General features: G+C 42.1%; 10 protein-coding genes across 10 annotated transcripts; 6 read left to right on the forward strand and 4 right to left on the reverse strand.

Annotated features, from left to right (window-relative positions):
* Positions 1-282: 282 nt before the first annotated feature.
* Positions 283-1,191, forward strand: SERLADRAFT_439136 (uncharacterized protein; the record flags this gene model as incomplete). Its single annotated transcript, XM_007319533.1, has 1 exon — positions 283-1,191. The coding sequence occupies one exon, from the start codon at positions 283-285 to the stop codon at positions 1,189-1,191; it is 909 nt and encodes a 302-aa protein (XP_007319595.1).
* Positions 1,192-2,502: 1,311 nt separating this feature from the next.
* On the forward strand, positions 2,503-3,563 carry SERLADRAFT_439137 (uncharacterized protein; the record flags this gene model as incomplete). Its single annotated transcript, XM_007319534.1, has 3 exons — positions 2,503-2,673; positions 2,840-2,983; positions 3,033-3,563. The coding sequence occupies 3 exons, from the start codon at positions 2,503-2,505 to the stop codon at positions 3,561-3,563; spliced, it is 846 nt and encodes a 281-aa protein (XP_007319596.1).
* A 344-nt stretch (positions 3,564-3,907) lies between these two features.
* On the forward strand, positions 3,908-4,414 carry SERLADRAFT_439138 (uncharacterized protein; the record flags this gene model as incomplete). The annotated part of the gene is made up of 3 exons (XM_007319535.1): positions 3,908-3,933; positions 3,988-4,025; positions 4,083-4,414. 3 exons carry the CDS (start codon positions 3,908-3,910, stop codon positions 4,412-4,414), a joined length of 396 nt encoding a protein of 131 aa, XP_007319597.1.
* A 7,370-nt stretch (positions 4,415-11,784) lies between these two features.
* Positions 11,785-11,994, forward strand: SERLADRAFT_370678 (uncharacterized protein; the record flags this gene model as incomplete). The annotated part of the gene is made up of 1 exon (XM_007319536.1): positions 11,785-11,994. One exon carries the CDS (start codon positions 11,785-11,787, stop codon positions 11,992-11,994), a length of 210 nt encoding a protein of 69 aa, XP_007319598.1.
* A 49-nt stretch (positions 11,995-12,043) lies between these two features.
* SERLADRAFT_470219 (uncharacterized protein) lies at positions 12,044-12,315 on the reverse strand (the record flags this gene model as incomplete). Its single annotated transcript, XM_007319537.1, has 2 exons — positions 12,044-12,182; positions 12,237-12,315. Coding segments are annotated over 2 exons (210 nt in total), but the record flags the coding sequence as incomplete, so codon positions are not given.
* A 680-nt stretch (positions 12,316-12,995) lies between these two features.
* Positions 12,996-14,390, forward strand: SERLADRAFT_392337 (uncharacterized protein; the record flags this gene model as incomplete). The annotated part of the gene is made up of 4 exons (XM_007319538.1): positions 12,996-13,039; positions 13,118-13,245; positions 13,304-13,441; positions 13,490-14,390. The coding sequence occupies 2 exons, from the start codon at positions 13,402-13,404 to the stop codon at positions 14,167-14,169; spliced, it is 720 nt and encodes a 239-aa protein (XP_007319600.1).
* A 165-nt stretch (positions 14,391-14,555) lies between these two features.
* SERLADRAFT_439141 (uncharacterized protein) lies at positions 14,556-15,051 on the reverse strand (the record flags this gene model as incomplete). The annotated part of the gene is made up of 3 exons (XM_007319539.1): positions 14,556-14,596; positions 14,659-14,758; positions 14,839-15,051. 3 exons carry the CDS (start codon positions 15,049-15,051, stop codon positions 14,556-14,558), a joined length of 354 nt encoding a protein of 117 aa, XP_007319601.1.
* Positions 15,052-15,834: 783 nt separating this feature from the next.
* Positions 15,835-17,000, forward strand: SERLADRAFT_409092 (uncharacterized protein; the record flags this gene model as incomplete). Its single annotated transcript, XM_007319540.1, has 4 exons — positions 15,835-15,894; positions 15,922-16,547; positions 16,596-16,644; positions 16,818-17,000. 4 exons carry the CDS (start codon positions 15,835-15,837, stop codon positions 16,998-17,000), a joined length of 918 nt encoding a protein of 305 aa, XP_007319602.1.
* A 94-nt stretch (positions 17,001-17,094) lies between these two features.
* On the reverse strand, positions 17,095-18,698 carry SERLADRAFT_416161 (uncharacterized protein; the record flags this gene model as incomplete). Its single annotated transcript, XM_007319541.1, has 4 exons — positions 17,095-18,161; positions 18,224-18,327; positions 18,419-18,558; positions 18,651-18,698. The coding sequence occupies 4 exons, from the start codon at positions 18,696-18,698 to the stop codon at positions 17,095-17,097; spliced, it is 1,359 nt and encodes a 452-aa protein (XP_007319603.1).
* A 2,114-nt stretch (positions 18,699-20,812) lies between these two features.
* Positions 20,813-22,782, reverse strand: SERLADRAFT_370680 (uncharacterized protein; the record flags this gene model as incomplete). Its single annotated transcript, XM_007319542.1, has 7 exons — positions 20,813-20,876; positions 21,508-21,653; positions 21,711-21,842; positions 21,903-21,991; positions 22,393-22,471; positions 22,531-22,639; positions 22,685-22,782. 7 exons carry the CDS (start codon positions 22,780-22,782, stop codon positions 20,813-20,815), a joined length of 717 nt encoding a protein of 238 aa, XP_007319604.1.
* Positions 22,783-23,099: the final 317 nt, after the last annotated feature.

Here is a 23,099-nt window from a genome sequence, read left to right on the forward strand (position 1 = left end):
AAGCACTAGATGCTCAAGCCCAGCCAGCGGTTGATGGAGGTGGAGAAAGTGGCATAGAAATGGTTGTAGAGGGTTACCATGATAGAAAGGCACTTAGTGAGGCCCATAATCCAGGGCTAGAGGTGAGTTATATATATACTTTTTGTCTTGTCTAACGTTTTATGTTATCAGGATGACTTTCAAGTTCCCATCCAACATCATGATGAGCCTATTTTACGTCCATCAGGCCTTCCAAACCAGTAAATGAGATTACCAAATCAATACTGTGATGAATTACCAGCCATGCCTATCCTGGTCCATGAGGCAATATCAGACAACAAAGATGGACCCAGTGCGCCTCCAGATTTGACTGCCAGCCCCAAGTTGGGCGTGTCACAGTTGGACAAAAATATTCCATGGATTCACATGGAGATGGACGAGTATAGGGTTTTTCATGTTTACCCTAGAAATCTGCCTTCGTACAACCCCAAAGACACCAATTATTATGATCAAATTTGCGACTCTGATACATTCAAGACTACTGATGGAGTAACTGACATCAGCAAACCTTGGTTTGCAGGATCTGGTGCATCCATCAATCTTCTACAAGAGAATTTTTTCACTCTATTTCTTAATGCCACAACCTTTCGACTAATGAGCTGGTTCTACAATTCTTCTAGCTCAAAGTCACTCGCAGATTTGGATAGGCTTGCCAATAGTGTTATTCTAGCTGAAGATTTTAATTGTCAAGATCTTAAAGGATTCTCTGCTGCACATGAAGCTTTGGTGATGGACAACACAAATAATAAAGGGTCGGGTTTTTTCTCCTCAGATAAGTGGATTGAGACCTCCGTCAAAATCAAGCTCCCTGCCAAAAAAGTGAAATTCAACTTGGGACAAGATGCACCAGAACTTGAAATTCCTGGACTCTACTATTGCAAACCTCTCAAGGTCATAAAATCAGCACTTGAAGAAGTCTTATCAAGAGTGTTTCAGTTCACACCTTACAAGATCTTTTGTCATCAAGATGAAACAGAACCACCCGAAAGGATTATAACTGAGATATACACATCAGATGCAATGCTCAAGAAACACAAAAGTGTCAAGGCAAAATCACTCCAAGCCATCTGCACCCTGGAAACAGTTGTTGCATCAATTATGCTATGGTCAGATTCAACACATCTGGCAAGTTTTGGGAATGCGGCACTTTGACCCATCTATTTATTCCTAGGTAACCAGTCAAAGTACACAAGAAATAAACCAACTTCATTTGCAGCTCATCATCTAGCTTATATTCCAAAGGTTTTTCTTATTTATTATAAATTCTGTACTTGCTAAAAAGTGATGTAGCTTCCAGATAAGTTTCAGGAGATATACTATGGATTTTTTGGGAAGGCAGCAACCAGCGAAGTCATCACACATTGCAAACAAGAGCTTATGTATCTGGGCCCTTCTCTTGGACGATGAATTCTTAGACACTTATGAATATGGCTTAGTCATTCGTTTTACAGATGGTATTCTTCACAGAGTTTTCCCTCGGTTTTTCTACGCTGCAGACTATCCAGAGAAATCATTCAAAAACTGTTTATCTATTATATTCAAGACTAACTACTCTTTTTACAGAGTACTTTTAGCTTGTATCAAGTTCTTAGGCAACTGTCCTTGCCCACGCTGTTTCATTACAAAGGAGAAGATTTCACAACTTGGATCCAAACTAGATAGGCTCAGATGTAAGAGGGATGTCCATATTGATGGAGAGCAGCAAAGGACTATCATTAACAGAGTTTGGACTTGGATTTTTGAGAAAGGCCGTAGTCTAGGCAGCTCAGCTGTTAAAAGATGGCTTGGACCAACGTCAATGGTTCCTACACAAGTGAGTCTAGGGTTTCCAACTCTCACCAATGTCCATCAACTAACACTACATTTTTAAGAATGCCTTTTCAGAATGTCTGTTGCAATTTGGGTTTGATTTACATAGTATGCTTGTACCAGACTTTATGCACAAGTTTGAGTTGGGTGTATGGAAAGCAACATTGACACATTTACTCCGGCTTCTGTATGCAGTTGCTGACAATATTATGCAGTAATTTGACTCACGGTAAGTACCTAAATATTTTATTCTCATCTCTAAGCTAATAAATTTTCAAGGTTTTGTTGTGTACCTACATTTGGTAGGGACGCCACACGGAAATTCAGTAAAAATGTTTCAAGCCTCTCTAAGCTTGCAGTGTGCGACTATGAAGATATTTTACAGGTTATTTCTCATTATCTACTCACTCCATTTGATGTTTTCAGTGTTGTATTCCGGTCTGTGAGAAGCTTTTCCCTGGCAAGCATAATAATATTATACAAGATCTCTTATTTGAACTTACCACATATCACTCCCTTGCAAAATTGAGACTACACACAAAACGGACTATCCATTTTCTCAATAATTCAACCACACAACTTGGTCGGGCCTTACAACAATTTCAAAATCTCACATGCAGTGCTTTTATAACTGTGAAGCTGCCAAAAGAAACAATGGCTCGTAGATGGAGAAAAGCTGCTTTGAAGGTCAAGAATAGCCAATCTGAGGTCAAAGGGCCTCATCAGCGCTACTTTAATATGTTGACATACAAGTTACATGCACTGGGAGACTATGTCAAGGCAATTTATATGTTTGGAACCACAGATAACTTCTCAACCCAAGTTGTAAGTCCTCAACCTTCTTTTTTTAAAGCTATATTGATGTATTCTATAGAGCCAACATGAACACAAACACGTTAAAAGGTTTTACCTGCGCACTAGTAAAATACAAATTGCTCGTGGCATTGCAAGATAACAGCAATGTGAACGTCTCATCCATAAGATTGGGCAGGTTCATGACCAATTGTCTTACGTTTGGAATGAACCATTACCTTCCTGTGCCCCAGAAGATCACCATCAAATGTCAAAATCATATCGCCAGTTTCGGGATATACCAGAACGGCTACATAGAAACAAAGGAGATGTGGCTGTCAAGGTGTGTTGTTACTATTTTGTCTGATCTTACATGACATGTTCTGTTCTAGGACTTTCTTCCAAAGCTAAAGGATCACATTCTTGCACATCTGCTAAGCTATGACTCAATGGAGCCTCCGGCTTTCTCAGACAAAGAGAGAAACTCGATAATGATAGATAGGAATAGGCTCTATAGGCACAAGATTATCCGAGTTAACTACACTACCTACAATCTGCGCAGAGCTCGAAACTCACTCAATCCACGCACTCATGCTGATGTGATGGTATTAGCAAACGGGGAACAAGAAGATGGTGGTTTAATCCCTCACCCTTACTGGTATGCTCAGATAGTGGAGATATTTCATATCCTTGTCACGCATGCTGGTGGAGACTCTCATAACCACAACTCCGAGCCCCAGAGGATCAAGTTCCTGTGGGTGCGCTGGCTTGCTCGGGACAACAATCATGTGTCAGGTTGGAAGGCTCATCATCCTCACCGTGTGGGCTTTCTGAACACCAACACGGCAGACAACGCATTTGGTTTCCTGGACCTCTCTCAAATTATCCGAGGGGTGTCACGATTCAAACGGGGTCTTATCTAATCTTGAGCATCTTATCTAAAAACTTATCTCATCATGTGACCTTACTGTCACATGACCCATTATGTAAGCAACATGTTACATCAGTCAGTGCCTCATGGCAGACCCTTCAGACACTATATATACAGCTAGCTCATGTACATACATTCCCTAGTTGTTTATTACCTTTTATATATTGCTATTGATGCTATTGTTTGATTCCTTGACTTGTCTTGCTTTTGGGTTTTCCCAGCGTAAAGCAAGGTCTTGACAAGGGGTCCATCTCCTGCCTGCGTTCTACTTTGGTCCCACATGCAATCTTTTACTGCCCTCTATTGCTCGTCAGCCTTCTGAAAATAACTCGGATTATGTCTGGTATTATGTTAATCAGTGAGTATTTTAATTGTACAAATTATGAGAACAAATAAATACTCATGTAATTTTGCAGATTTGTGGATCAAGACGTGTTTATGCATTTTTGGGGCGGTAGCATGGGCCACAAATCGACACACTATGCTACTCAATAATTTCTTGCACATGCAGACAATCTTGACAGCATGGAGTTTGGAAGAGAGTGGGAGATAAGTGCAGAGGAGCTGTCAGTTGTGAATGAAGACTTTGATATTGAAATGGCCGCATATAGTGGTTTTGAGGACAACAAAGAGGCGGAGGAGAATGAAGAAGAGGACAGTGGAGAGGAGAACAAAAATATGAATGACAAAGATGAAGAAGAAGACAATATTAGTCAAGGTAGGATAGATGATAGAATGGACGAACCAGGTGATAAAGAATACTGGTTGATGGACAGTGATAGTACTGAGGACAAACAGTTCAAATTTGATTATGGAGGGCTTGAGGAGATCGGATGGAAATGAGGATGATCTTGACTTGGACAACAACAATGCAGAGGAACGGGAGGACATAGACAATAATGAGATAAACGGGTTTGGAGCTTTTTAGTGGTGCTTTATTCCTATCTAATTCTCAGATTTGGACTTGTTTTTTTAAATCAATGTATTCATGTAGTCTACTTGACAGGCTTGGAATCACATCGGATTGTAATACAATACCATTGCCAGGCTGATGAAAAAACTCACAAGGCTTGAGGATGACTGATCAAGCTTTGATCGAGCTCTGATCAACAAATCGAGGGTGATTGACAAGTAGCATGTTGATGATGCCACAGACGGGCATTCAACGGTCTGCTAAGCGCCCTCTTGTGGTGTCATCAGCCTTGCGAGTTGCTGTGTGCGACCTTATTGGCCTTATCATGGCCTGGAGGATGTTCTCAAGCCTGATTGGGTCTTGACGGACACTGGCAAGGCAAACCGGGGGTGTGCATCTTTTGCTGATGGTGACATCAAACAGGGTCAGGGCTGGCCGAGTGATATGTGGCATATATATTAATGTTCAAGTAAGTTTGGTGAGTCTGAACATAGCCCTTACTGATGAGCAGGAAAAACCATAGACAATATAAAATGAATGGGTTTATTGTGATTCATAGTGCACTAAAGACTCACTTGCAAACATCTATGCCTGCTATATTAATTAATAACAGCGGAGCAGCTGCTATTTCTGAACTCATGTTCCTGCTCTTGATAACACATATGGTGCACTTTACATTGGCCTTTTGGTCAATGCTGTGTGAGAAATGTTCATTTTGTGACTCTTTTATGACAACTTATGCACATGCATTCCTAGTTGTTTTGGAATCACAAATCTGCAGGTTATATTATATGCCCAGACACAGTGGAAGTGTGATTGCACACTTTATAGAGTAACAGTGCATGGCATAAATGAACTAGGATCACTGACTGACACCGCTGGCTAATTTTTAGGTTATCTGGATTTGGTGTGTTCTCAGTGTATTGCAGCATTATCCCCTGACTCCCCATTTGGTAGGTTACTAGATGTGGCCCATCTTGCATTCACCTCCCACATGTTGTACTACTACTTTGTTACTTTGTTACAAATTTTGGGAACCCTCTGGCGCTCCTAGACATAGTCTGGAGCTTCAAGGTGATTTAACCTTCTCTCATAATGCTATTATTTGCTGTCCTGATGTAATTGATAACAGGTTCAAATTGTAGTTGTTGTGAGAAGGTATCCTTGTGATATGTGGACTTTCTTATAACATTGTTGTTCAGGTACTTATTGTGCTCTCTGTTCATGGGTAATGTCTCAATGCAGCTCCTCAGCTATTTTGCTACTGACTCTTTTATGTGATAATTAGTCTATATACTCACAGTCTCGTCTCTGGATCTGTAAGTCCATTGTATCAAATGGGAGGCTAAGCTCATCAACTCCTTGGCACCAGTGGGTAAGGGAAGATACCAAATGTTCTCCTTGGTACAAGTGCACACAATATGATGTTTGTTTTGTGACAACTTATATCTAGTATAATCGTAGATTATCATCGTAACTCTTGGCTCAGGTGAGTTCCATAAACTTCCTACAGTGATGGAAGGCCTAATTAATGTCCATTATAGGTCTTGGTATATGTGAGCAAATTTAAGAATTCTCTGCCCACAATAAACTCTCGGGCTGATATCTTGTTGAAGTTTTGTGTTCATCGCCACTAGCATATATCTCCGCTCTTTTGGCGTATTAACAGTTTCTCTTAGAATTTGGTGCCATTTGTACACAGATTTACCGAAAACAGAAGTTGCTAAGTTGACTAACTGCTATCATCCCAACCGATGGGCTTTAATGACTTCTTTGGCTGTGATTGCTTCTAATGACTTTCTCATTGCTGCATCTATGTGCCGCTTGCTAATTCTATCTTGGACTGGATTTTCCAAGTAAGTTCCTCATTTCTTAACTTTATATTTGCCTGCTTATCCTATCCTGATATAGAACCAGTGCGTTGATCAGAAAAATTATTATATGTGTGTGTAGTAGTGGGTGCTTGACAAGGTAGCTTTTATATCTTAACAGTGATTCTCACTTCTGATCCACTTGACAGCTTCTGCTCAATGACTGTTATTATCACGGTATGTTAAATGGTGGTTCATTTGTTGGAATTAACTAAGAAATTGTTGATAGTGCATAGTAATGCCAAAAAACTTAGTATTTTTAGCTGTGAACCTGTTGTTGATAAGATTTATGCTCTACTAGCTAGTAAGCTTTGATGTTGTTTGCTACTCATTCATGGTTGTAGTCTATGTGAATTCATATATTGCCCTCCTCAATGCACGCAGCAACATAGACCGTTTTGGAGATGAAAGTACAGTGTTTAGAAGTACTTTGCAGGTTGTAAAGTGCACACACAACAAATAATATTTGTCCAAACTAAGCCTAGGAGTGTCAGGGAAATGTTCAGATCAGACACTTTATGCCAATGGCTTGAGCTACAATGGCAATACTTGAAGCTCATTGGAGAATCCTACTGTGCCTCCTTTTCATGGACCTTTTCATTATGTGAGTGCATTCAGGATCAGCTCACATTGACTTGAATGTGAATTGATCAGATTTCAATCACCATATCCAGTGTCTCCTAGTTTCTATCCTTATTCTAACCCTATACCCTGCTGGTTCTTCAATATTGGCGAAGTTATTTAACACCAAGTCAACATGTCCATTTCTCGTTCAGAATAAATTCTGGCTTGCTCACTGCAATTGATGCTAATGGTAGTAGAGCTTTAGTTGCTTTTTTTGTTTGCCTTGTATGATGTGTCTCAGTGTGTAATAATAACGCCCTCTGGGCACCCCTGTGTTATTATAAATAAACATTTGTGACTAAATTGATACCATTGTATTAGCACTCCAGTACTCAGAGCCTTCAATCTCAGGCTGGCATTTCTTAACTGTTCACCTACTATCTTTGTTCTGAATCTGCAGATCTACCCAGCGTGAGTCAGATCATTCTACTATATTACAGTGGCAAATGTATTTGCTAAGTCTTGATCATTCATTGCAATTGCACTCATGATATTGGCAAGTTTGTGCAATCTGGAAGAGAAAATCTTCTACAGTTTATAGGTTAAAATGATAATCAAGTCACAATAGTGTCCCAACCTCTGTGTTCCTATAACTTTGCAGAACATTGGTATAATTTCTCAATGTGCGCTATGCTCCTGGGCCTTCTGATATTTTTCCCACCCCAAAATGCAGGTCAGAGTGTAATAACATCACTTGTTGTTTGTATGCTAAGTTTTGAATTTTGTGCAAAGTGACTATCTATAACAAAGGGGATAATGGTCCCAAAAGTTGTGTGCAGCACACATGGGAGCACATTGTTTTGCTTAGTTTTGCTCACATGGTTTTTGGTTAGCAGCAGAGCAGGTAGTGCACTGAAATTTGCAGCCACATTGAAAATTCTCATGCTTATAAGGACAGACAGCACAAGTTCACTGACTTCTGACTAAATAAAATTTGATCACTTAACTGTATTATTATTACTCAAAAGCTAATGTGGAGCAGCTCAGTCAAGAGCAGCAGAATGCTTTGGATACCATTATACAGTCAATTTTTTTGCAACTTGCTTTATCCACAGTGCTGAAGGTAAGGGAAAAACATATCTCTGTAATACAATTGCCACTGCTGCTCGAGCAAGAGATCATCATAATGTTGCTCTATGTGTAGCACCCTCTGAGATTGAGACCCTGCTCTTGGAGGGTGCCCGCACAGCTCATTCACGCTTTGGAATCCCTATTTCTGTACATGACACATCCCATGCAGGATCCCAAAAAACTCTGACCTCCATGAGGTATTGAGACATACCGGAGTTGTTGTCTGGGATGAAGCACCAATGCAACACCATCATGGAATTGAAGCATTTGATTATACATTGTGGGATATTTTGAATAATCAGCTTCCATTTGGAGGCATTATAATGGTCTTTGGAGGGGACTTCCGCCAAACAACACCTGTTGTTCCAAGAGGGTCAAGGCAACATATTATTTCTGCCTCTTTTAAAAGGTAACGACTGTGGACAAATATTCATGCCTGCTATCTCACACAGAACATGCTCCTGGACCGTACTCCAGAAAGTGAAGCCTTTGCTAGCTGGCTCCTGGATGTTGGTGGTGATTGTGGAATTGCAGGAGATAGAACAATTGAGCTTCCCCGCCAACATGCTTATGCCAGAAAACACCATAGACTCATTAGTTGACATTACCTATCATGGAATTGCAAATGGAGACAGAGATGACTATTACTTCCTTCACTGCACCATCCTCTCCACAAAAAATGATGCTGTAACAACCAAGAGTTAGTTATTCTGGCACACAACTCAGACAAGCAAACGAGTAATGAGAGGGAGTGGTCACCCCTTAAGATAGGACTGAGTTAGTTGTGTGTAAACAACAGGAGGACTTGCTGAGGAGTCTCCTGGATCTGTTGAGGTTTATATACTACTACAGCGTGTTTGTACTTATGTACTGTACAGTTGATGAAAGCAGTGGCTGATGATGTCAGAGGGCGCAGCCCGTGTGACCAGCTTTACTGCGTGAGAGACTTGTAGCTTAAATAAGAAGAAAAGCAGTGCAGCACGAGAAGGTGGAGTTTGAATAAAATGGAAAGTGCCGCATGGCACAGCGTGTGAAAACTACAGTAGAAATTTTAAAGAGGAGAATGAAAATTGAAGGTCCAAAAATTGTGTATTGTAACAGATGCTATTAGTCACCTTAATTCAGCAATACTCACAAAATTCCCTGGAGAAGAGTTAGTAGCTCTGTCAATTGATAAAGTGGTTGGAGAGGGGGGCATAAACATTATCCTGTAGAGTTCTTGAACTCCTTGCAAGTATCTGGCTTTCCTGAAGCACACCTCAAACTTAAATCTGGATGTCTGCTTATGCTCCTCTACAATATTCATCCCCTAAATGGACTCTGTAATAGAACATGCATAATTTTGATAGAGATAAAAAGAAGAGTATTGAAGTGCAGTCACAGGTCTTGGGAGGAAAACATGCAGGAAAGATAGCTTTTATTCCACACCTTACATTGGAACCTTCATTGGAAGAATTGCCCATCAAGCTATCACATTGTCAGTTCCCTGTCCGTGTTGCCTTTGCCATGACCATGGGCAATCAGTGACACAGGTTGGGCTGGATTTACATGTTCCAGTGTTTTCACATGGGCAACTTTACATTGCATTGTCTTGCTGCACTTCAGGAGAGAGAATAAAAGTGCTATTTCCACATAGTTCAAATGACAGATGTACCATCAATGTGGTGTATCCTGAAATTCTGACTGGCTTTATCTGTGACTGGCAAGTAGATTTTTCCCCAATTCTCACCCTTGTGACTAAAGTGTTTTGTTATCAGATCATATTATCAGCCTTGACCATTTCTGGGGTCTTTTTTTCAATTTCTCATCAATTTATCAATGTAATACCATAGACTTTCTATGTTACAATATATGTTGATGTTTGTAAAGATTCAATGAACCATCTGCTTGAATTCAGTATACTGTGCACAAGTTTAGGGGCAAGTCAAACATACATCATAGGATTCAAAGACTTAACATATATTATAGACAGCATAAGTTCACTGACTTAACATTTTGATCACTTAACAGTATGATTATTATTATTATTATTATTTATCATATAACAAGAACTGGACCTCATAATATCATAACCCCCACCTTTGGCAGTGTATGTAGACTATACACAACAGCGTGTATGTTGTCATTTGCTTGCAGCACAAGTCACAAAAAACTATATCAGAGTCAAATGCATGAAAAATTCAAGATCACCCTTGTTGGAGCAGGACCCCTGATAATCCCTATGGAACCTTGATGAGGCATCCGGACAAAATTTGGGAAAAGTGACAAAACACCTACATGGGGATCCGGACAAAAATCCTTAAAATTGTTTAACCTTGATCAGGTGTCCAGACCTATGTCCGGACACCTGGAGCAGAACCTTGTTGAGCTATCCCGACATCGAAGGAGGTCTATTAAAGTCAAGATATAAAGAAGTTATACAGCATCACTTAGTGTACTGGTAAAGTTATGTTTGTTGTTGTACTTAGCTGTCCATACTACATGGTTCAAATCTCAATGATTGATTTATTTATTTCTGCACTATAGAATAGATTTTTTGGCACAATTTTGTGGGCCAAATAAATATTTTGATGGAAATTTTTGTAGTACTCTTCACCGAGCCACAATATGCACAACATGGTTTTTACTATCAAATCTCCTATTTTCAATCCCTTGGAATGCAACTGGTCAAGGTCTCTGGAAACTATATCCATATTGGTAACGAGGACTTAGAGATGTTCAACATATTTTCTCGTGAGCTGGACAAATTCAAGAAAGCTTTGAAGCTGTTCCAACAATGCAGGAAAATAAAATCTGAGCAGGAAGTTTCGGAGTCAGGACACAAGTGACTTGATTGTATAGAGGTCCTTACTTACCTGCTTTGTGCCTTTTTTTACTCCTATACCAATCCTTGTTGCAAGTCCGGACAAATTCAGCAGAAAGAAGTGTCATTACCTTGTTGACCTGTCCGGACAATTTTTCAGAAATTTTATTAAGGGCCAATTCGGCAGCCACCATTTTGAAATGTTGCCCGCCAAAAAAGTCTCGTTTTGTTTCAAAATGGTGCCCTTTCAAAACAGGCCCGTTTCGGAACAAGTCGACGTGTTTGGCGACACAGTTTGTTTTGAAAAGAGCTTGTCACACCACTGAGTACTGATAAGATAAGATAGGCCTTTGATGCCATCATGTGATCATGTGATGATAAGTGTTACACTTGGTGACAAAGCAGAATCTCTTCTTGCCTGATATGAATTACTTATGATTTTTGAAATTTTTTTGAGAGAAAAGCTGAAACTCGGTAAATACAAATATAATACTGTAAGAAGAACTAAGGAAAATGGTGCCATGTAAGACGGGATAGATTTTTTGTGGCAAAGATGACAAAAACTCAAGTTGGTGATTTGCCCCGTCGTGCCAGTGGTCACAAGCCAAGTCACGTCATGTGATGGTGTTGGTTGTGGATGACGCCTATCTTACTTGTTCTACAATCCTGAAATGCGTGTAACGTAGTGTGTCATAGCGTGAGAAATAGTGTTTGTGCTGAGAGTCATTCAAAATGAGCGCGTTTGCAAACGGCTCTCGTTTTGAAACGGAGGTAGTCTCGTGACCAGAGCTAGGAGGGAACGTCCTAGCATCTGGTGACTTTTGATAGGTGACGAGTGCATTGAGTCACACCTGTTGGCTGTGTTCGGCAACATTGTTACAAGAACCGAGCAGTAGCTTACAAATCAAAATCTTATCTTATCTTTTGAACCATGATCAATCCCACTGAACATGAGAGCCTGTCTAATTGCAATAGCGGTGAGGCTTTCGAGGACGACAACAATCCATTCGCCCCCTCAGCGGTCAATAATACACACAATTCATTATCATCCATTGATACAGAGCCCAGTAGTGACCCAGAGAACTTAAATATACGCCCTGTCCAGCTACAATACACATCTCAACTCAAGACACAACTATAGCCAAGCATGCGTCACTGGAATGCAGGTGAGCATAACAAGCCTTTTAAACAAGGATTTTTTATAACTATTTCTGGGGAAGCAAAGATGGCATTATATTTTTGCTCGTTGAGCTCCTTGTGTAAGTGCTCGTCATATGTGTCTTCATTGACATCTGCAGACTGTATTCCCCACTGACGGAACTGTGCAGCCTGGATTGATATGAAGCAAAGGTAAGTGACTGATATATGTTACAAAAAGCTCACCTGTTCTTCCTCCAGACTTTTCAAAAGCGAGATGATGACAAGTATACGCTCTTTATGAAGTAACAAAGGCATAGCAAAGGCAAGTGTCTTACCAGGGCCAGTACCCGCTATTATTATACAGTCTAATCCCAGTGTGAATGCCTCAGAGGCATCCAGCTGCCATTCGTAAGGTGTCCGGCCATTGCATTGTGCTCCGACAGACTGAATCAACTTTGCACGAGTTTCCTGGGAGGAGTAGTTGGTTTTTGCCCTTCGGGCTTCAGTGAGGAGCTTGTAGGAGTGTTTTATAGCCTCAGCATGTGATGAAGGACATGACGAGGCTGGCATTGACTTGTCGTTCACTGAAAATTGTCTCTGTTGCTCATACTACGACTCAGAGTCACGGATCATATTCTATTTGGTGTCCTAATAAGCATGATGACGAGAATCTAAAACTTCAACCCAAAAAGAGCGAGAAGCGTGACAGTGTGACTCGATGCACTCGTCCTGAGACGAAAGTCACCAGACGTTTTGGGAATGCGTCTGAGTTTGACTGCTTCCCAAAACGCCTGGGTTCGAGACTAAAACGGAGGCTGCCGAACGGGCCCTAAATTTTGACACCTTACGGGAGATCCGGATAATTTTTGTTCAGTTTCAGGAGGTCGTGTCTGGACAAAAATCCAAAGCGACAAATCAAGGTTCCATAGGGATTATCAGGGGTCCTGTCGGAGCTCAGAGCATAGTATAAATGAGGTGAACTGAACTTCCAGGAAGCTCACCGGACTCCCTTTCACTGGCATAGGTATGGGTAAATGGTTCCAGATGTGCGTTTTTCATGGCTGGCGTGCCATATATCACTGGCAGTTTTACTAATTTAAGCTGTATCTTCCATGCTCATCCAGTATCAATTTAGACAAGAAGCAAACCCTCGGAGTGTGGGGAAAGGTGGGCGAGTGGTTCTTCCATGATAAGTCGTCTTGTCTTGTCGAGCGCCTTGCTGCACCAAGGAGGCCCCTCAGGTAAGCTGATATTGTTGTTTATCATGATGATCATACAACCATGCAAAGCTATCTGTTAATATAGTGAAGGCATTACTGAAGATTATCTCCTAAGTGTGATTCCAACTCCCAGACAGTCTGGAATCTTGCGTTTCCCCAATGAAATCCTCGGTCTCGTCTTCGCAGAAATGAACGATATCAAAGATGTGATGCTATTTGGCCTCACCTGTAAACTGCTTTTATCCATCAGTTTAACTCAGCTTCATGCCCTACAAGTAGATATACGGGCTCACTGGGCAGGAGATCGTATCATCTGCATCGGAGACGGTACATGGGATGCAGATCTACCAGAGGCTGAAATACAGGATCTAGGTTTAGATCGTAAATCCGACCAGGATGGTTTTCTTTCAGACCACACTCTCTACAACGTTGCTGCTACCTACTTCTGCAAACCACCCGTTTTACCACATATCTACAAGGTGTTCGCAGCGGGAAACCGGGAGGATCACTTTTACCTCAAAGCATTCCCCACACGTGCCGAGAGAGATATCTTGAGCCGTTTGCTCGAGCAGGTCTACGCATTGGAGGAGGAGGCATTGGTTCTTGCCAACCTGACCAAGCGGGAATATGTTCGGGTGAGCTTAATCTTAGACCTCAAGGAGTTTTTGCCAGCATCTTCCAACGCTCCTCTCGTCGGAAGAAATATGACTTTAGGGTCTGTCCTGGTGCATCGGATTGGTTTGCCTTGTGATATTTCCGTGTGCGAGTACAATGACGACACTGGTGGGGATGCGCACCATGGTGTATGGGTCGGCGAACTTGCGATCAGCACCATCAGCGAGCTGAATCAAGACAAGGGCGAAAAGGAATGGAAAGATATCATCAGTGAAGTAATTGAGGAGACGATTGAGATGTGGAAAAAAGAATTTAACTACGACTGGGAAAGCAGGCTGTAAGTGGGTGCAATGAAGCTTGTACTGTGCTGGCTGCACTTACATCACCACAGAATGTGGTTGATTTGACCAACAACTGTGCACGAGCAGCAGCCGTTGAATATTTTTGAGTGTCAGGTACATGGCTTTCTGACCATGTGAGTGATTTATCGTCAAAATCACTCAAAAAAGAAGTGATGAACTTGTGACCATGCTATTGATATGAACATACATTAATTCCAAGCGTTTTTTAAGCCGTGGGTAGAGATACTGAAAAGAGTGCAAGTGATAAAGCTATATATCCAACGTTACAAGCAAAAAAGCCAACAAATGACATTTCGCACTAAGAAGCCTCGTGGGGGATTTATAATCCAGAACAAAGGTGAAATTAAATCTTTAAGCTTGACATCTCACGCACTGATAGGCATGTGAGAACCATCATAGGAGAAACCTGATAGATGAGGTACCATTGACAGTTAGGGGATAGCAAAATAAGATTTGATTCGTACGCACCTGCAAATTGATCTTGAACAATCTGTGACAAGTGCGAACCATCAACATAGCTATCAATGGCTTCCTCGGCTGTAAAGACGGTATCGAAATTCGACATATCCTGTTTAGCGCAAAAGTAATTTCGCGGTTATTAACGATTCGTCGTCGAAAATATTCAAGAAACATACCAGTGGGCTAGACACACTGGGCTTGAAGGGCGGCTGGATCTTTTTCTGTAGCAACTTCTAAGTCGATGTGTTTCTCAAAGAAGGGATGCCTCCTAATCTCCTCAGCGCCATTCACACCCAGCCTACGTGCTGGGTCGCGAGTAAGGAGACCTGTAAGTATGCTCCGCGCTTCTGAGCCGATTTCTGAACCGAAAACAAGAGGGTCTTGCAAAATCTTTTGATACATCTTGTCCGTTACCTCTGTTTGATACCAATTTATCTATCCCTGGCTGGTACCGTAGGTTACCAGGTCTCACATTCACAATTCGACACTGGCAATGGCACCGGTTGTTCGCACCGAGTATTTCTTTATGACTGTATGTTTCGCACGCCAATACTTGCACTTTAAGGTAGCGCTCACACACCACGTGATCCGTGACAACCTGTGACCCACTCAAATCCATGCTTGTTGTGACACTGTGTCCGACTCCATTTTCTTAATGGCAACTGCACATCGCATATTTCTGACAATCGGCTGGGACAGAGATGGGCGGAATCAAGCTGCAAAACTTTCTGTGCTATTTTTCAAGACAAAAATAAGGTTTTGTGCGTGCCATTAGATATATACAAGAAAGTCACAGGTGATCATGTGACGTTAGTGCCTTAGCAGACGACTGAATCTTGTCAATGCAATTCATGTCACTTTGATTCGAGCTCACATGCCCACTTCAATATCGTTGTCGGTGCCAGGGTTGCCCAGAGGGCGATGTTATGATTAGTAAGCCAAAAAGTAATGGCAGAAATGACAGACCATCATAAGCGACATTCGAAGTAAACGCTGAAGATATTTCAGGCACCTGAAAAAATAAAAGTGATGATTTGTAAGCATGCTGTAGTTGGAAAAAAATATGTGCAAACTGATAAGATATTGAAATCAAGAAATATTGAGTTTCAACTCAGAATAACTAGTTAGTATATAAGAAAGAGACTCATAATCAAATCCAAATCTCGACTGTATAATACTGTCGTTATGAGTAGAAACCATGCCTCCATCCGTGATCAGCACTTGGAAATTCTCAATGACATCTATGTCAGTGCACAAAACTGAACACTGCAGACCATTGTCGACACTCTCGCTGCTGAGGATGTGCCATCTGATCGATCTGGCACAAGTTACTCGTCGATCAATTTGGACTCAGTAGGGGTGTCGCTAAGCAGCTCACCGCATGCGGGACTCGAGTCTGTGGGATCGGACTTTGGTGCAGAGCTCAATTTGGAATTGGTACGGCCGCTTAGTGAGTCGGGTGGCAAGTCAGATGAAGAGGCCGAAAGTACTAACTCAGAAGATGAGCAACCATGGCTGATTGATAGGTTCAGCTTCATGCAGTTGACCTCTGCACTATACATCATGCTCCACACCGCCGTGGAGGAGACACATATTTGTTTCCCCAAAAGCCCTGCTTTTCGGCAGCCTCAGCTAGGCTTACTTGAGTGGGCCCACCATAATGATCTCGGCCATTTCTTGCGTAAACTATGCTTACGTCCCATGACCTTTGATCTGATTGTCACACTAATTGAAAATCACCAAATATTTCATAATTCGTCCAATAGCCCCCAGTATCCCACGGCCCTTCAGCTCGGAATATTCCTTGTTCGAGTCGGCCACTATGGAAATGCGGCATTGTGTAATGAAGTAGCCGAGTGGGCAGGAGTGTCAGTTAGCACTGTTGTCCTGTCCACTAAGTGGGTGGCCTTGGCGCTCATGTCTTTGCACAACATGGCTATGTGCAGGCTCACGGACGATGAAAAACAAAGTGCCAAAGCTTTTGTCCAATCAAAAGTGTGCAAATCATGGTGTGATGGCTGGCTTTCGGTCGATGGGACAACATTCCCATTGTTTCAAAAGCCGAGCCATTTTGGCGAGGCTCGGTACAATTGATCATCAAACTATTCAATGAATGCTCAGGTACAAAAATTGCTTATTAATACTTTTTATCTAATTCTTTGTTTTAGCTCGTAACCCTGCCTCACAACTTACGGATTGTCGACTATGCCCTGGGGCACACAGGCAGTGTGCACAACTCTTACGCATTTGAAGCTACACAGATCTCCCATGATCACGCACTATTTCTGGATGCCGAAGAGTGGATATGGGCTGACTCAGCATATCCCATTCAAGCGGCCCACAAATGGTAATCTCACACGGAGCGAACACCACTATAATTACTATCTATTGCGTATCTGTATCTGTTCCGAACACGCCATTGGCTTACTAAAGGGCCATTTTCAATCACCGCTGATGTTTATGAGGTTTGTCGTCTCCCTTTTCTGGACGCAACAATTCGTCCTTGCTTGGCTGATCCTTCGTAGTGGATCGCCTATCCGTAGTGACACGCTGCTCCTGGACAACTTCTTTGCCTGGTGCAGCCAGCTGATTGCGAAGGGCGTCTCTGATGTTTACAGATGTAGCAGGACACTTGCCTTTTTTTGAAGCAGGGATAAGTGGAGAAGCAGGAGGCAAAGTTGCAGGAGGCAAAGTAAAAGTCGGCGGTAAGTTTGAGAAAAAGTTGGATCGTCCGGATGCGGGGGAGGCAGGTGGTTGATCGGAAAAGAAACTAGATGTAGGAGAGGGCGGATACTGGTTTGCAGAGAAACCAGAGTTGTCGTTGTCCAAGGTGGGAGAAATGGGAAGTGGCATCCCCAAAGCACCAGAGATCGAAGACGTCTGGTATTGGGGTTGGGGTAAAGGAGACATTGGGAGTATAGGCTGACCTTGACCCTGACCCAGCGTATCGTGCTGCAGTGTAGAAAAAAGAGACTTGAATGAAGAGATGTAGTGGTTGTCCTGAAACAGAGAAGATAACAATTGATGATAAGCCCCAGGAAAAAGGCTGGAAGCATTTGAGTCGGAGAAATTTGGGTCAGTTGTCATGGACGGTAACAACGTTAACAAAACACCATAAGGCATGGACAACACAGAGGACGACATCATGCTCAGGTCCACATGGGAGCTGTTGTGATGGTTAATGTACTGAGGCATGGAGTGAAGCTGATGGAGTTGCTGATTTGGCGGGTGGTAGTTCAGATTATATTGGCTTGTTGTCTGCATGTCAACCGGGTAGTGCTGCTGCTGCTGCTGCTGTGCAGGGATATCCAGCGCCATGGCTGAGGCCACATTGCTTGCATCATGGTGGCTAGTATGACCCTGACCGCGCGTGTTTGAGAACAGAAGATTGTAGGCCTGCGCCTCATGATCCTGACCTGCATCTGATGACATTGTGGAAGGGTTGTAGCTGGGGATCTTCCTCCAGAAGCCATGCAAACAATGGAACATTTCAAACTTGGCCGTGATTGCACCTGGTAGTATGGTCAACACATACAGGAAGTCGGAAATAGAACAAACTAACGTATAAACGCACCAATTGGTCCCGTATACTCGGGGTTCCTCTCTAGTTGCTCAAACGTAAGACCAGCTCCAGTACGGCCCAGCTTCTGACAAGACTGACAGTATTTTTTCTTCAGCCTGGATAAATAATTGTTATCTAAATATCAGGTTCAGCTGATCAACGAATAACACTTATGAAGGGAGGTGGTTATCGACCGCCTTCATATACCTCGCCGGATCAGACTTGAGAATTGCACGAATAGTCGGATCACTCTCCACACCAAATACATACTGCACAAGCTCCCTGTGTAACACCACCTTGCTAGACTTAGCCTGTCCCTTCTTTCTACTCTCCTTGGTGGCATTTTCCTGAGAATCAGAGAAAAGTAAACATCACTTTTCAATGTTCTGTTCCAGCCAGTCTAGGAGATGATCAGTACAGTCAGCAGTCCACTTGATACCTGGTCACCTAGACTTGCAGGAACCTTGGGTGTTCCTATTGTCGACATCACTGTCAGATAATTCATCGTTATTGTCTACATCGTTGTCAACAGGGGGTCTTGAATGCCGCGAAGGTTGTCGATGCATGGAGTGGTGAGGCACAAGCGTGGGGACGAAAAGGACCTGAGTCATTTGCTGTCCATTCCATAATACGGTCCAAGTTGAAGCGGAGTAACCAAGTAAAGCTTTTGCTCAGACTGAAAACTGAACTTCAGGGGGACAATAAAAGGATTACTTATTCGCACCAAAACGAGACACTCCGCCAAAGTGTGAGTAATTTTATTCCTATCAATGATATGCACTTTTCTGATTGTCTTCAAGGCATATATATGAGTGGCTGGAACCCTTTCATGCCCGTGGTGTTTGGCTTGTTGTGTAGACAAGGCGGATTGTACAGCGGATGGCACAGCGGTTCCCCCAGGTAAGGCAAGGCCCTCTGCACCAAGCACATGAATGGTAAGTACACCAGATCTGAAGCTGGGTTTCCCATCTGGGTTCTGTGGAGTGGGAGTAGTAGACCGCGGAGACTCTTCTGTGGCAGCAGAAAAATCAACTCATTCATCGCCCTCCTAAATGCACGCAGCAATGTGGACAGTTTTGGCAAAACACCTTTTAGAGTCACCCCCATGAAATGTCACGATGAAGAACTAGGAGCCAATCTTAGAGTTTCAGCAGAAACTCAACACATATTCCGCACTGGTGCCATGAGCTATCTCAATAATAGCTCAAGCTCTTCGGAGTCACCTATCTTTTCTTTGTATCAATGACCTTTTGCCAGCGTGAGTTGGATATTATGATATTACTTGTAGCAAGTGCATTCACTGGCTCTTGATGATTATAATCCAATAGCATCTCCCAGTCTCTGTGTCCCTATAACTTCGCAGAGCTTTGAATAGGATTGTATTGTGAAAAATACTTAATGTGAAATATATTTATAATATCTTTCCGGCCAGAGTGCAATGAACCACTCATTAGGATGATAAGTTCTGAATTTTGTACACCGTAACCACCACCACTAACACATTATCTTCAATGTGGTTGTCATAACCCCCACGTTCAGCAATGTACGTACCAAAAATTTGAAACGGAAGAAACTACCCTGATTTCATGGCACTGCACTGAGTGTGCGCTGGTACTTGTTTATGGAAGTCTGTTTGTACTGTATGGTGAGTTAGGCAATACCAGAGGCTCTATTAAACTGAGCTTACATCTTTGTTGCCACAGCAGTATATCAACTGAACCCACGTAAATTGATGAGATTTTCACATAACTAAATCTGCTCTTGATACATACTGATATGGTTGCAAGAAATGTGTTTCTCCCAGTGAAACTCCGAGGAGCTGGAGGGCTGTAATGCCAGAACAAAACTCTTGCCCGTACAACATTATAGGTATCCACTGTCGGCCCAAATTTGGTTGATAAAAACTCGACAGAACACCCAAATCCAAGGGGTATAAGTGCACCTTTGCAGTTGATAATATCCAGTACTGTTATAATCACCTGAAAATCAGATTCAACGACACAGTGTTTTCCGCTTATTTTATGTCCGAATTCACCTGCTATGCAATGATTTTGCTACCGAGGAAAATGCCTAATGAATCTGGTGAATATAGTGTAGGAAAATAGGTCATTTAAACCTGTTCGTAAGAAGTCATTCAAACTCAATTTGTAGATGATATTCAACGACTATGCAAGCGGTACCATTATTGCAATCTTGGTATGTTTGGTAGTGCGTGATGTTGCTGGCAGTACGCCCAAACATCTGGCTTATACATATGTATTTATATGACAATTACAATTTAGAGAATTGTATGTTACACTCAGACTGTGGCTTGAAGTATTGTACATACATGTACAGTATCATGATCTGTTAGACGTAGGGGATCAAAGTGTGAGGGCAAACAGTCACAAAGTGCCCAGAAAGGAAGGAGTATAAGTTAAGGTGGTCTATGCACCAATATATCCCATCAGTGGTAAATTTGGTTCCGTCTTACTTATAAATTGGTCTGGTTGCCATGTAGCACCTCAGACTCATCTACAAGTTCTGAGGTGAGACCCTTATTTTCCCCCCTTTCAAATACCTAGCTAATCATTAGTATAGCCCTTTATTTTATCTATGTACTTACTTAAATATATCCTCAGACTCATCTACAAGTTCTGAGCCCAATATCTTATCTAGATCAAACCTGAACGATTTCATGATCATGTAAGACAGTTACAGTTTAGAGAATTGTATATTACACTCAGGCTGTGGCTTGAAGTATTGTACATACGGTATCATGAACAACGTTAACCTCTGCCCAACCGTAGCATAGAATTTGAACCAATATATTTTCTACAGCAAGCAGTACTACATTGTCTCATCCTAAAGTTATATATATAAACCTACATGTATTGTATATATATATATATTGTCTGATCCCACTTGACCCACATATACTCTTTAAGATTCTTTCTGGCCTCAGTACATGTCTCATTCTTGTCGACTTGGATGGGTGAAACTAAGATAATATCCAAGCATGTATTTGGTGTATTAGACTGTCATTGTCAATCACAACTAGATAATATTCATAATATAGTGCCTATGTGTATGACATGTAGCTGCTGCAGTAAATAATTATAGGAAAGACTGGATCAGGCATCTCCTGATTTGACCGCTGCCAAGGCTTTCAAAGCAGCCTGCCTTTCTCTAATGTGTGTCAATGCACTATCCTTTGAGAAGGGGTGCATCAATAATGTATGGCCAGGGAAAATCTGCCTGAGTATATAAAGCTATTAGTTCGGTATAAGTTAGCCACCATGGTAATATCGACCGACAAATTCCACCATGTGAGGAGGTCGTTTAGCTCTTGAGCCTCATCTGGATCATCGAACACATCAAGAACTGAGTTATAGAAACTCTCAGAGTCAGTCACTTTACTGCTTTTTGTAAATATTGGAGATGAGCATAATGCAAATTTAACCTTAAAATGGGCGCAGCAATTAGTATGAGGAATGGCAAGAGAAATAACCTGACATACTTGGGTAGCCACATAAGCTATAGAGGCAGGAGTCACCATAACCATCTCATGGATCTGCGCGTTGCTCGACCGAGTCGCCTTTGACTCCCCTTTGTCGACTGAACTGGGAGATGTGAAATTATGTTTGTATGCCTGATATAAAAGAGTGAGCTGTTCACATTTAAACTCGTGGAAGATAACATGAGCACCTACCGAAACCAAAAGTGAGCTGCAAAAGGCTCCATTCCAAGGGTTTTCCAAGTTGTAGCTATATCCATTGATCTCCTTGGACAACCAATTTGCTGCTTTTGAGCTTTGCTTGAGTTTTGTTAAGCATAGGTTGATGATTGCTTCATGTCAGGAAGTAATAATATGTTGGAATAGTCAAGGTCAAAGCCTGTTAGCCTTGTTAGACAACATACATCATGAGTTGACATTAGTACAAGGGCTGGTAGCTCAGTTGATTGGAGCACCACCATATATAGCCAGAGGTCCTGGGTTCAATCCCTGGCTGGTCCACTTTGCTTTTATGCACTCCCTGTGGTCAGGTGGCTATGTGAGGTCACATGGCCAAATCCAATAAATGACTCATCATCAGACCACTGTAACCCGGCTGCACACAGCAAAGCCCCAGTATACTTGTGGAAGAAGCCACAATCCGACTTGATGTTTCAAGATAGAGGAGGTCTTAAGGATTGCCCACGAGGTGTGACCCAGTTAAGGATCAACCCTTTGAGGCTTTTTGTATCATCAGATTGAGCCCCAGACGAGCCTTGCTGAATCTTTGCAGGCAGGAGCTTTAATATTAGCAAGATGAAAAAGTGAAGCAATAAAAACTAACAAAGTCAGCTATCATTCCTCTCTCCTTGCTAGAGCTCTCTTGGAGACGAGTGTCCAACCCTGGTACCATCTGCATCAACCTTTCAAACACAGCACGTTCCCTAGGTTCCCTGAGACTGTCTCTCATGACAAGTAAAGTGCATAAGCACACTTACTCTACACTTAGGGTGTGACCGTCCTCACCAACAAGCTCATCCATATGCTGAACACCATTCTTGAGTAGGATCCTGATACTGCAAAGGGCATGAACCATCCTCCCAAAATGCCTACCGTGATGCACAAAGGATCAACAATCCGGCTTATAAAAAGCGCAACTTTAACACATTGTGGCAGAAAAGTTTATAGAAGAAAGAAACTCATGGTTGTTTCCTTGGACCCAACTGCAGTGCATTCTCCCTCCTTTGGTGAGTGGTTTTATGTCTTGAACTTTGCTCTGTAGGCATAGATCTTTCTTCTGTTGCTGTAAAAACAGGATTGTTGCAGTATAAGATGTGTGATAATACAGTACCGGTGTTCTTAATATATTTTTTGACAGGGCACCTATAACTTTTGGTAAAAACCTTATAAGGT

This window comes from Serpula lacrymans (assembly GCF_000218685.1).
Source record: "Serpula lacrymans var. lacrymans S7.9 unplaced genomic scaffold SERLAscaffold_8, whole genome shotgun sequence".
NCBI classification, from domain to species: Eukaryota; Fungi; Basidiomycota; class Agaricomycetes; order Boletales; family Serpulaceae; genus Serpula; species Serpula lacrymans.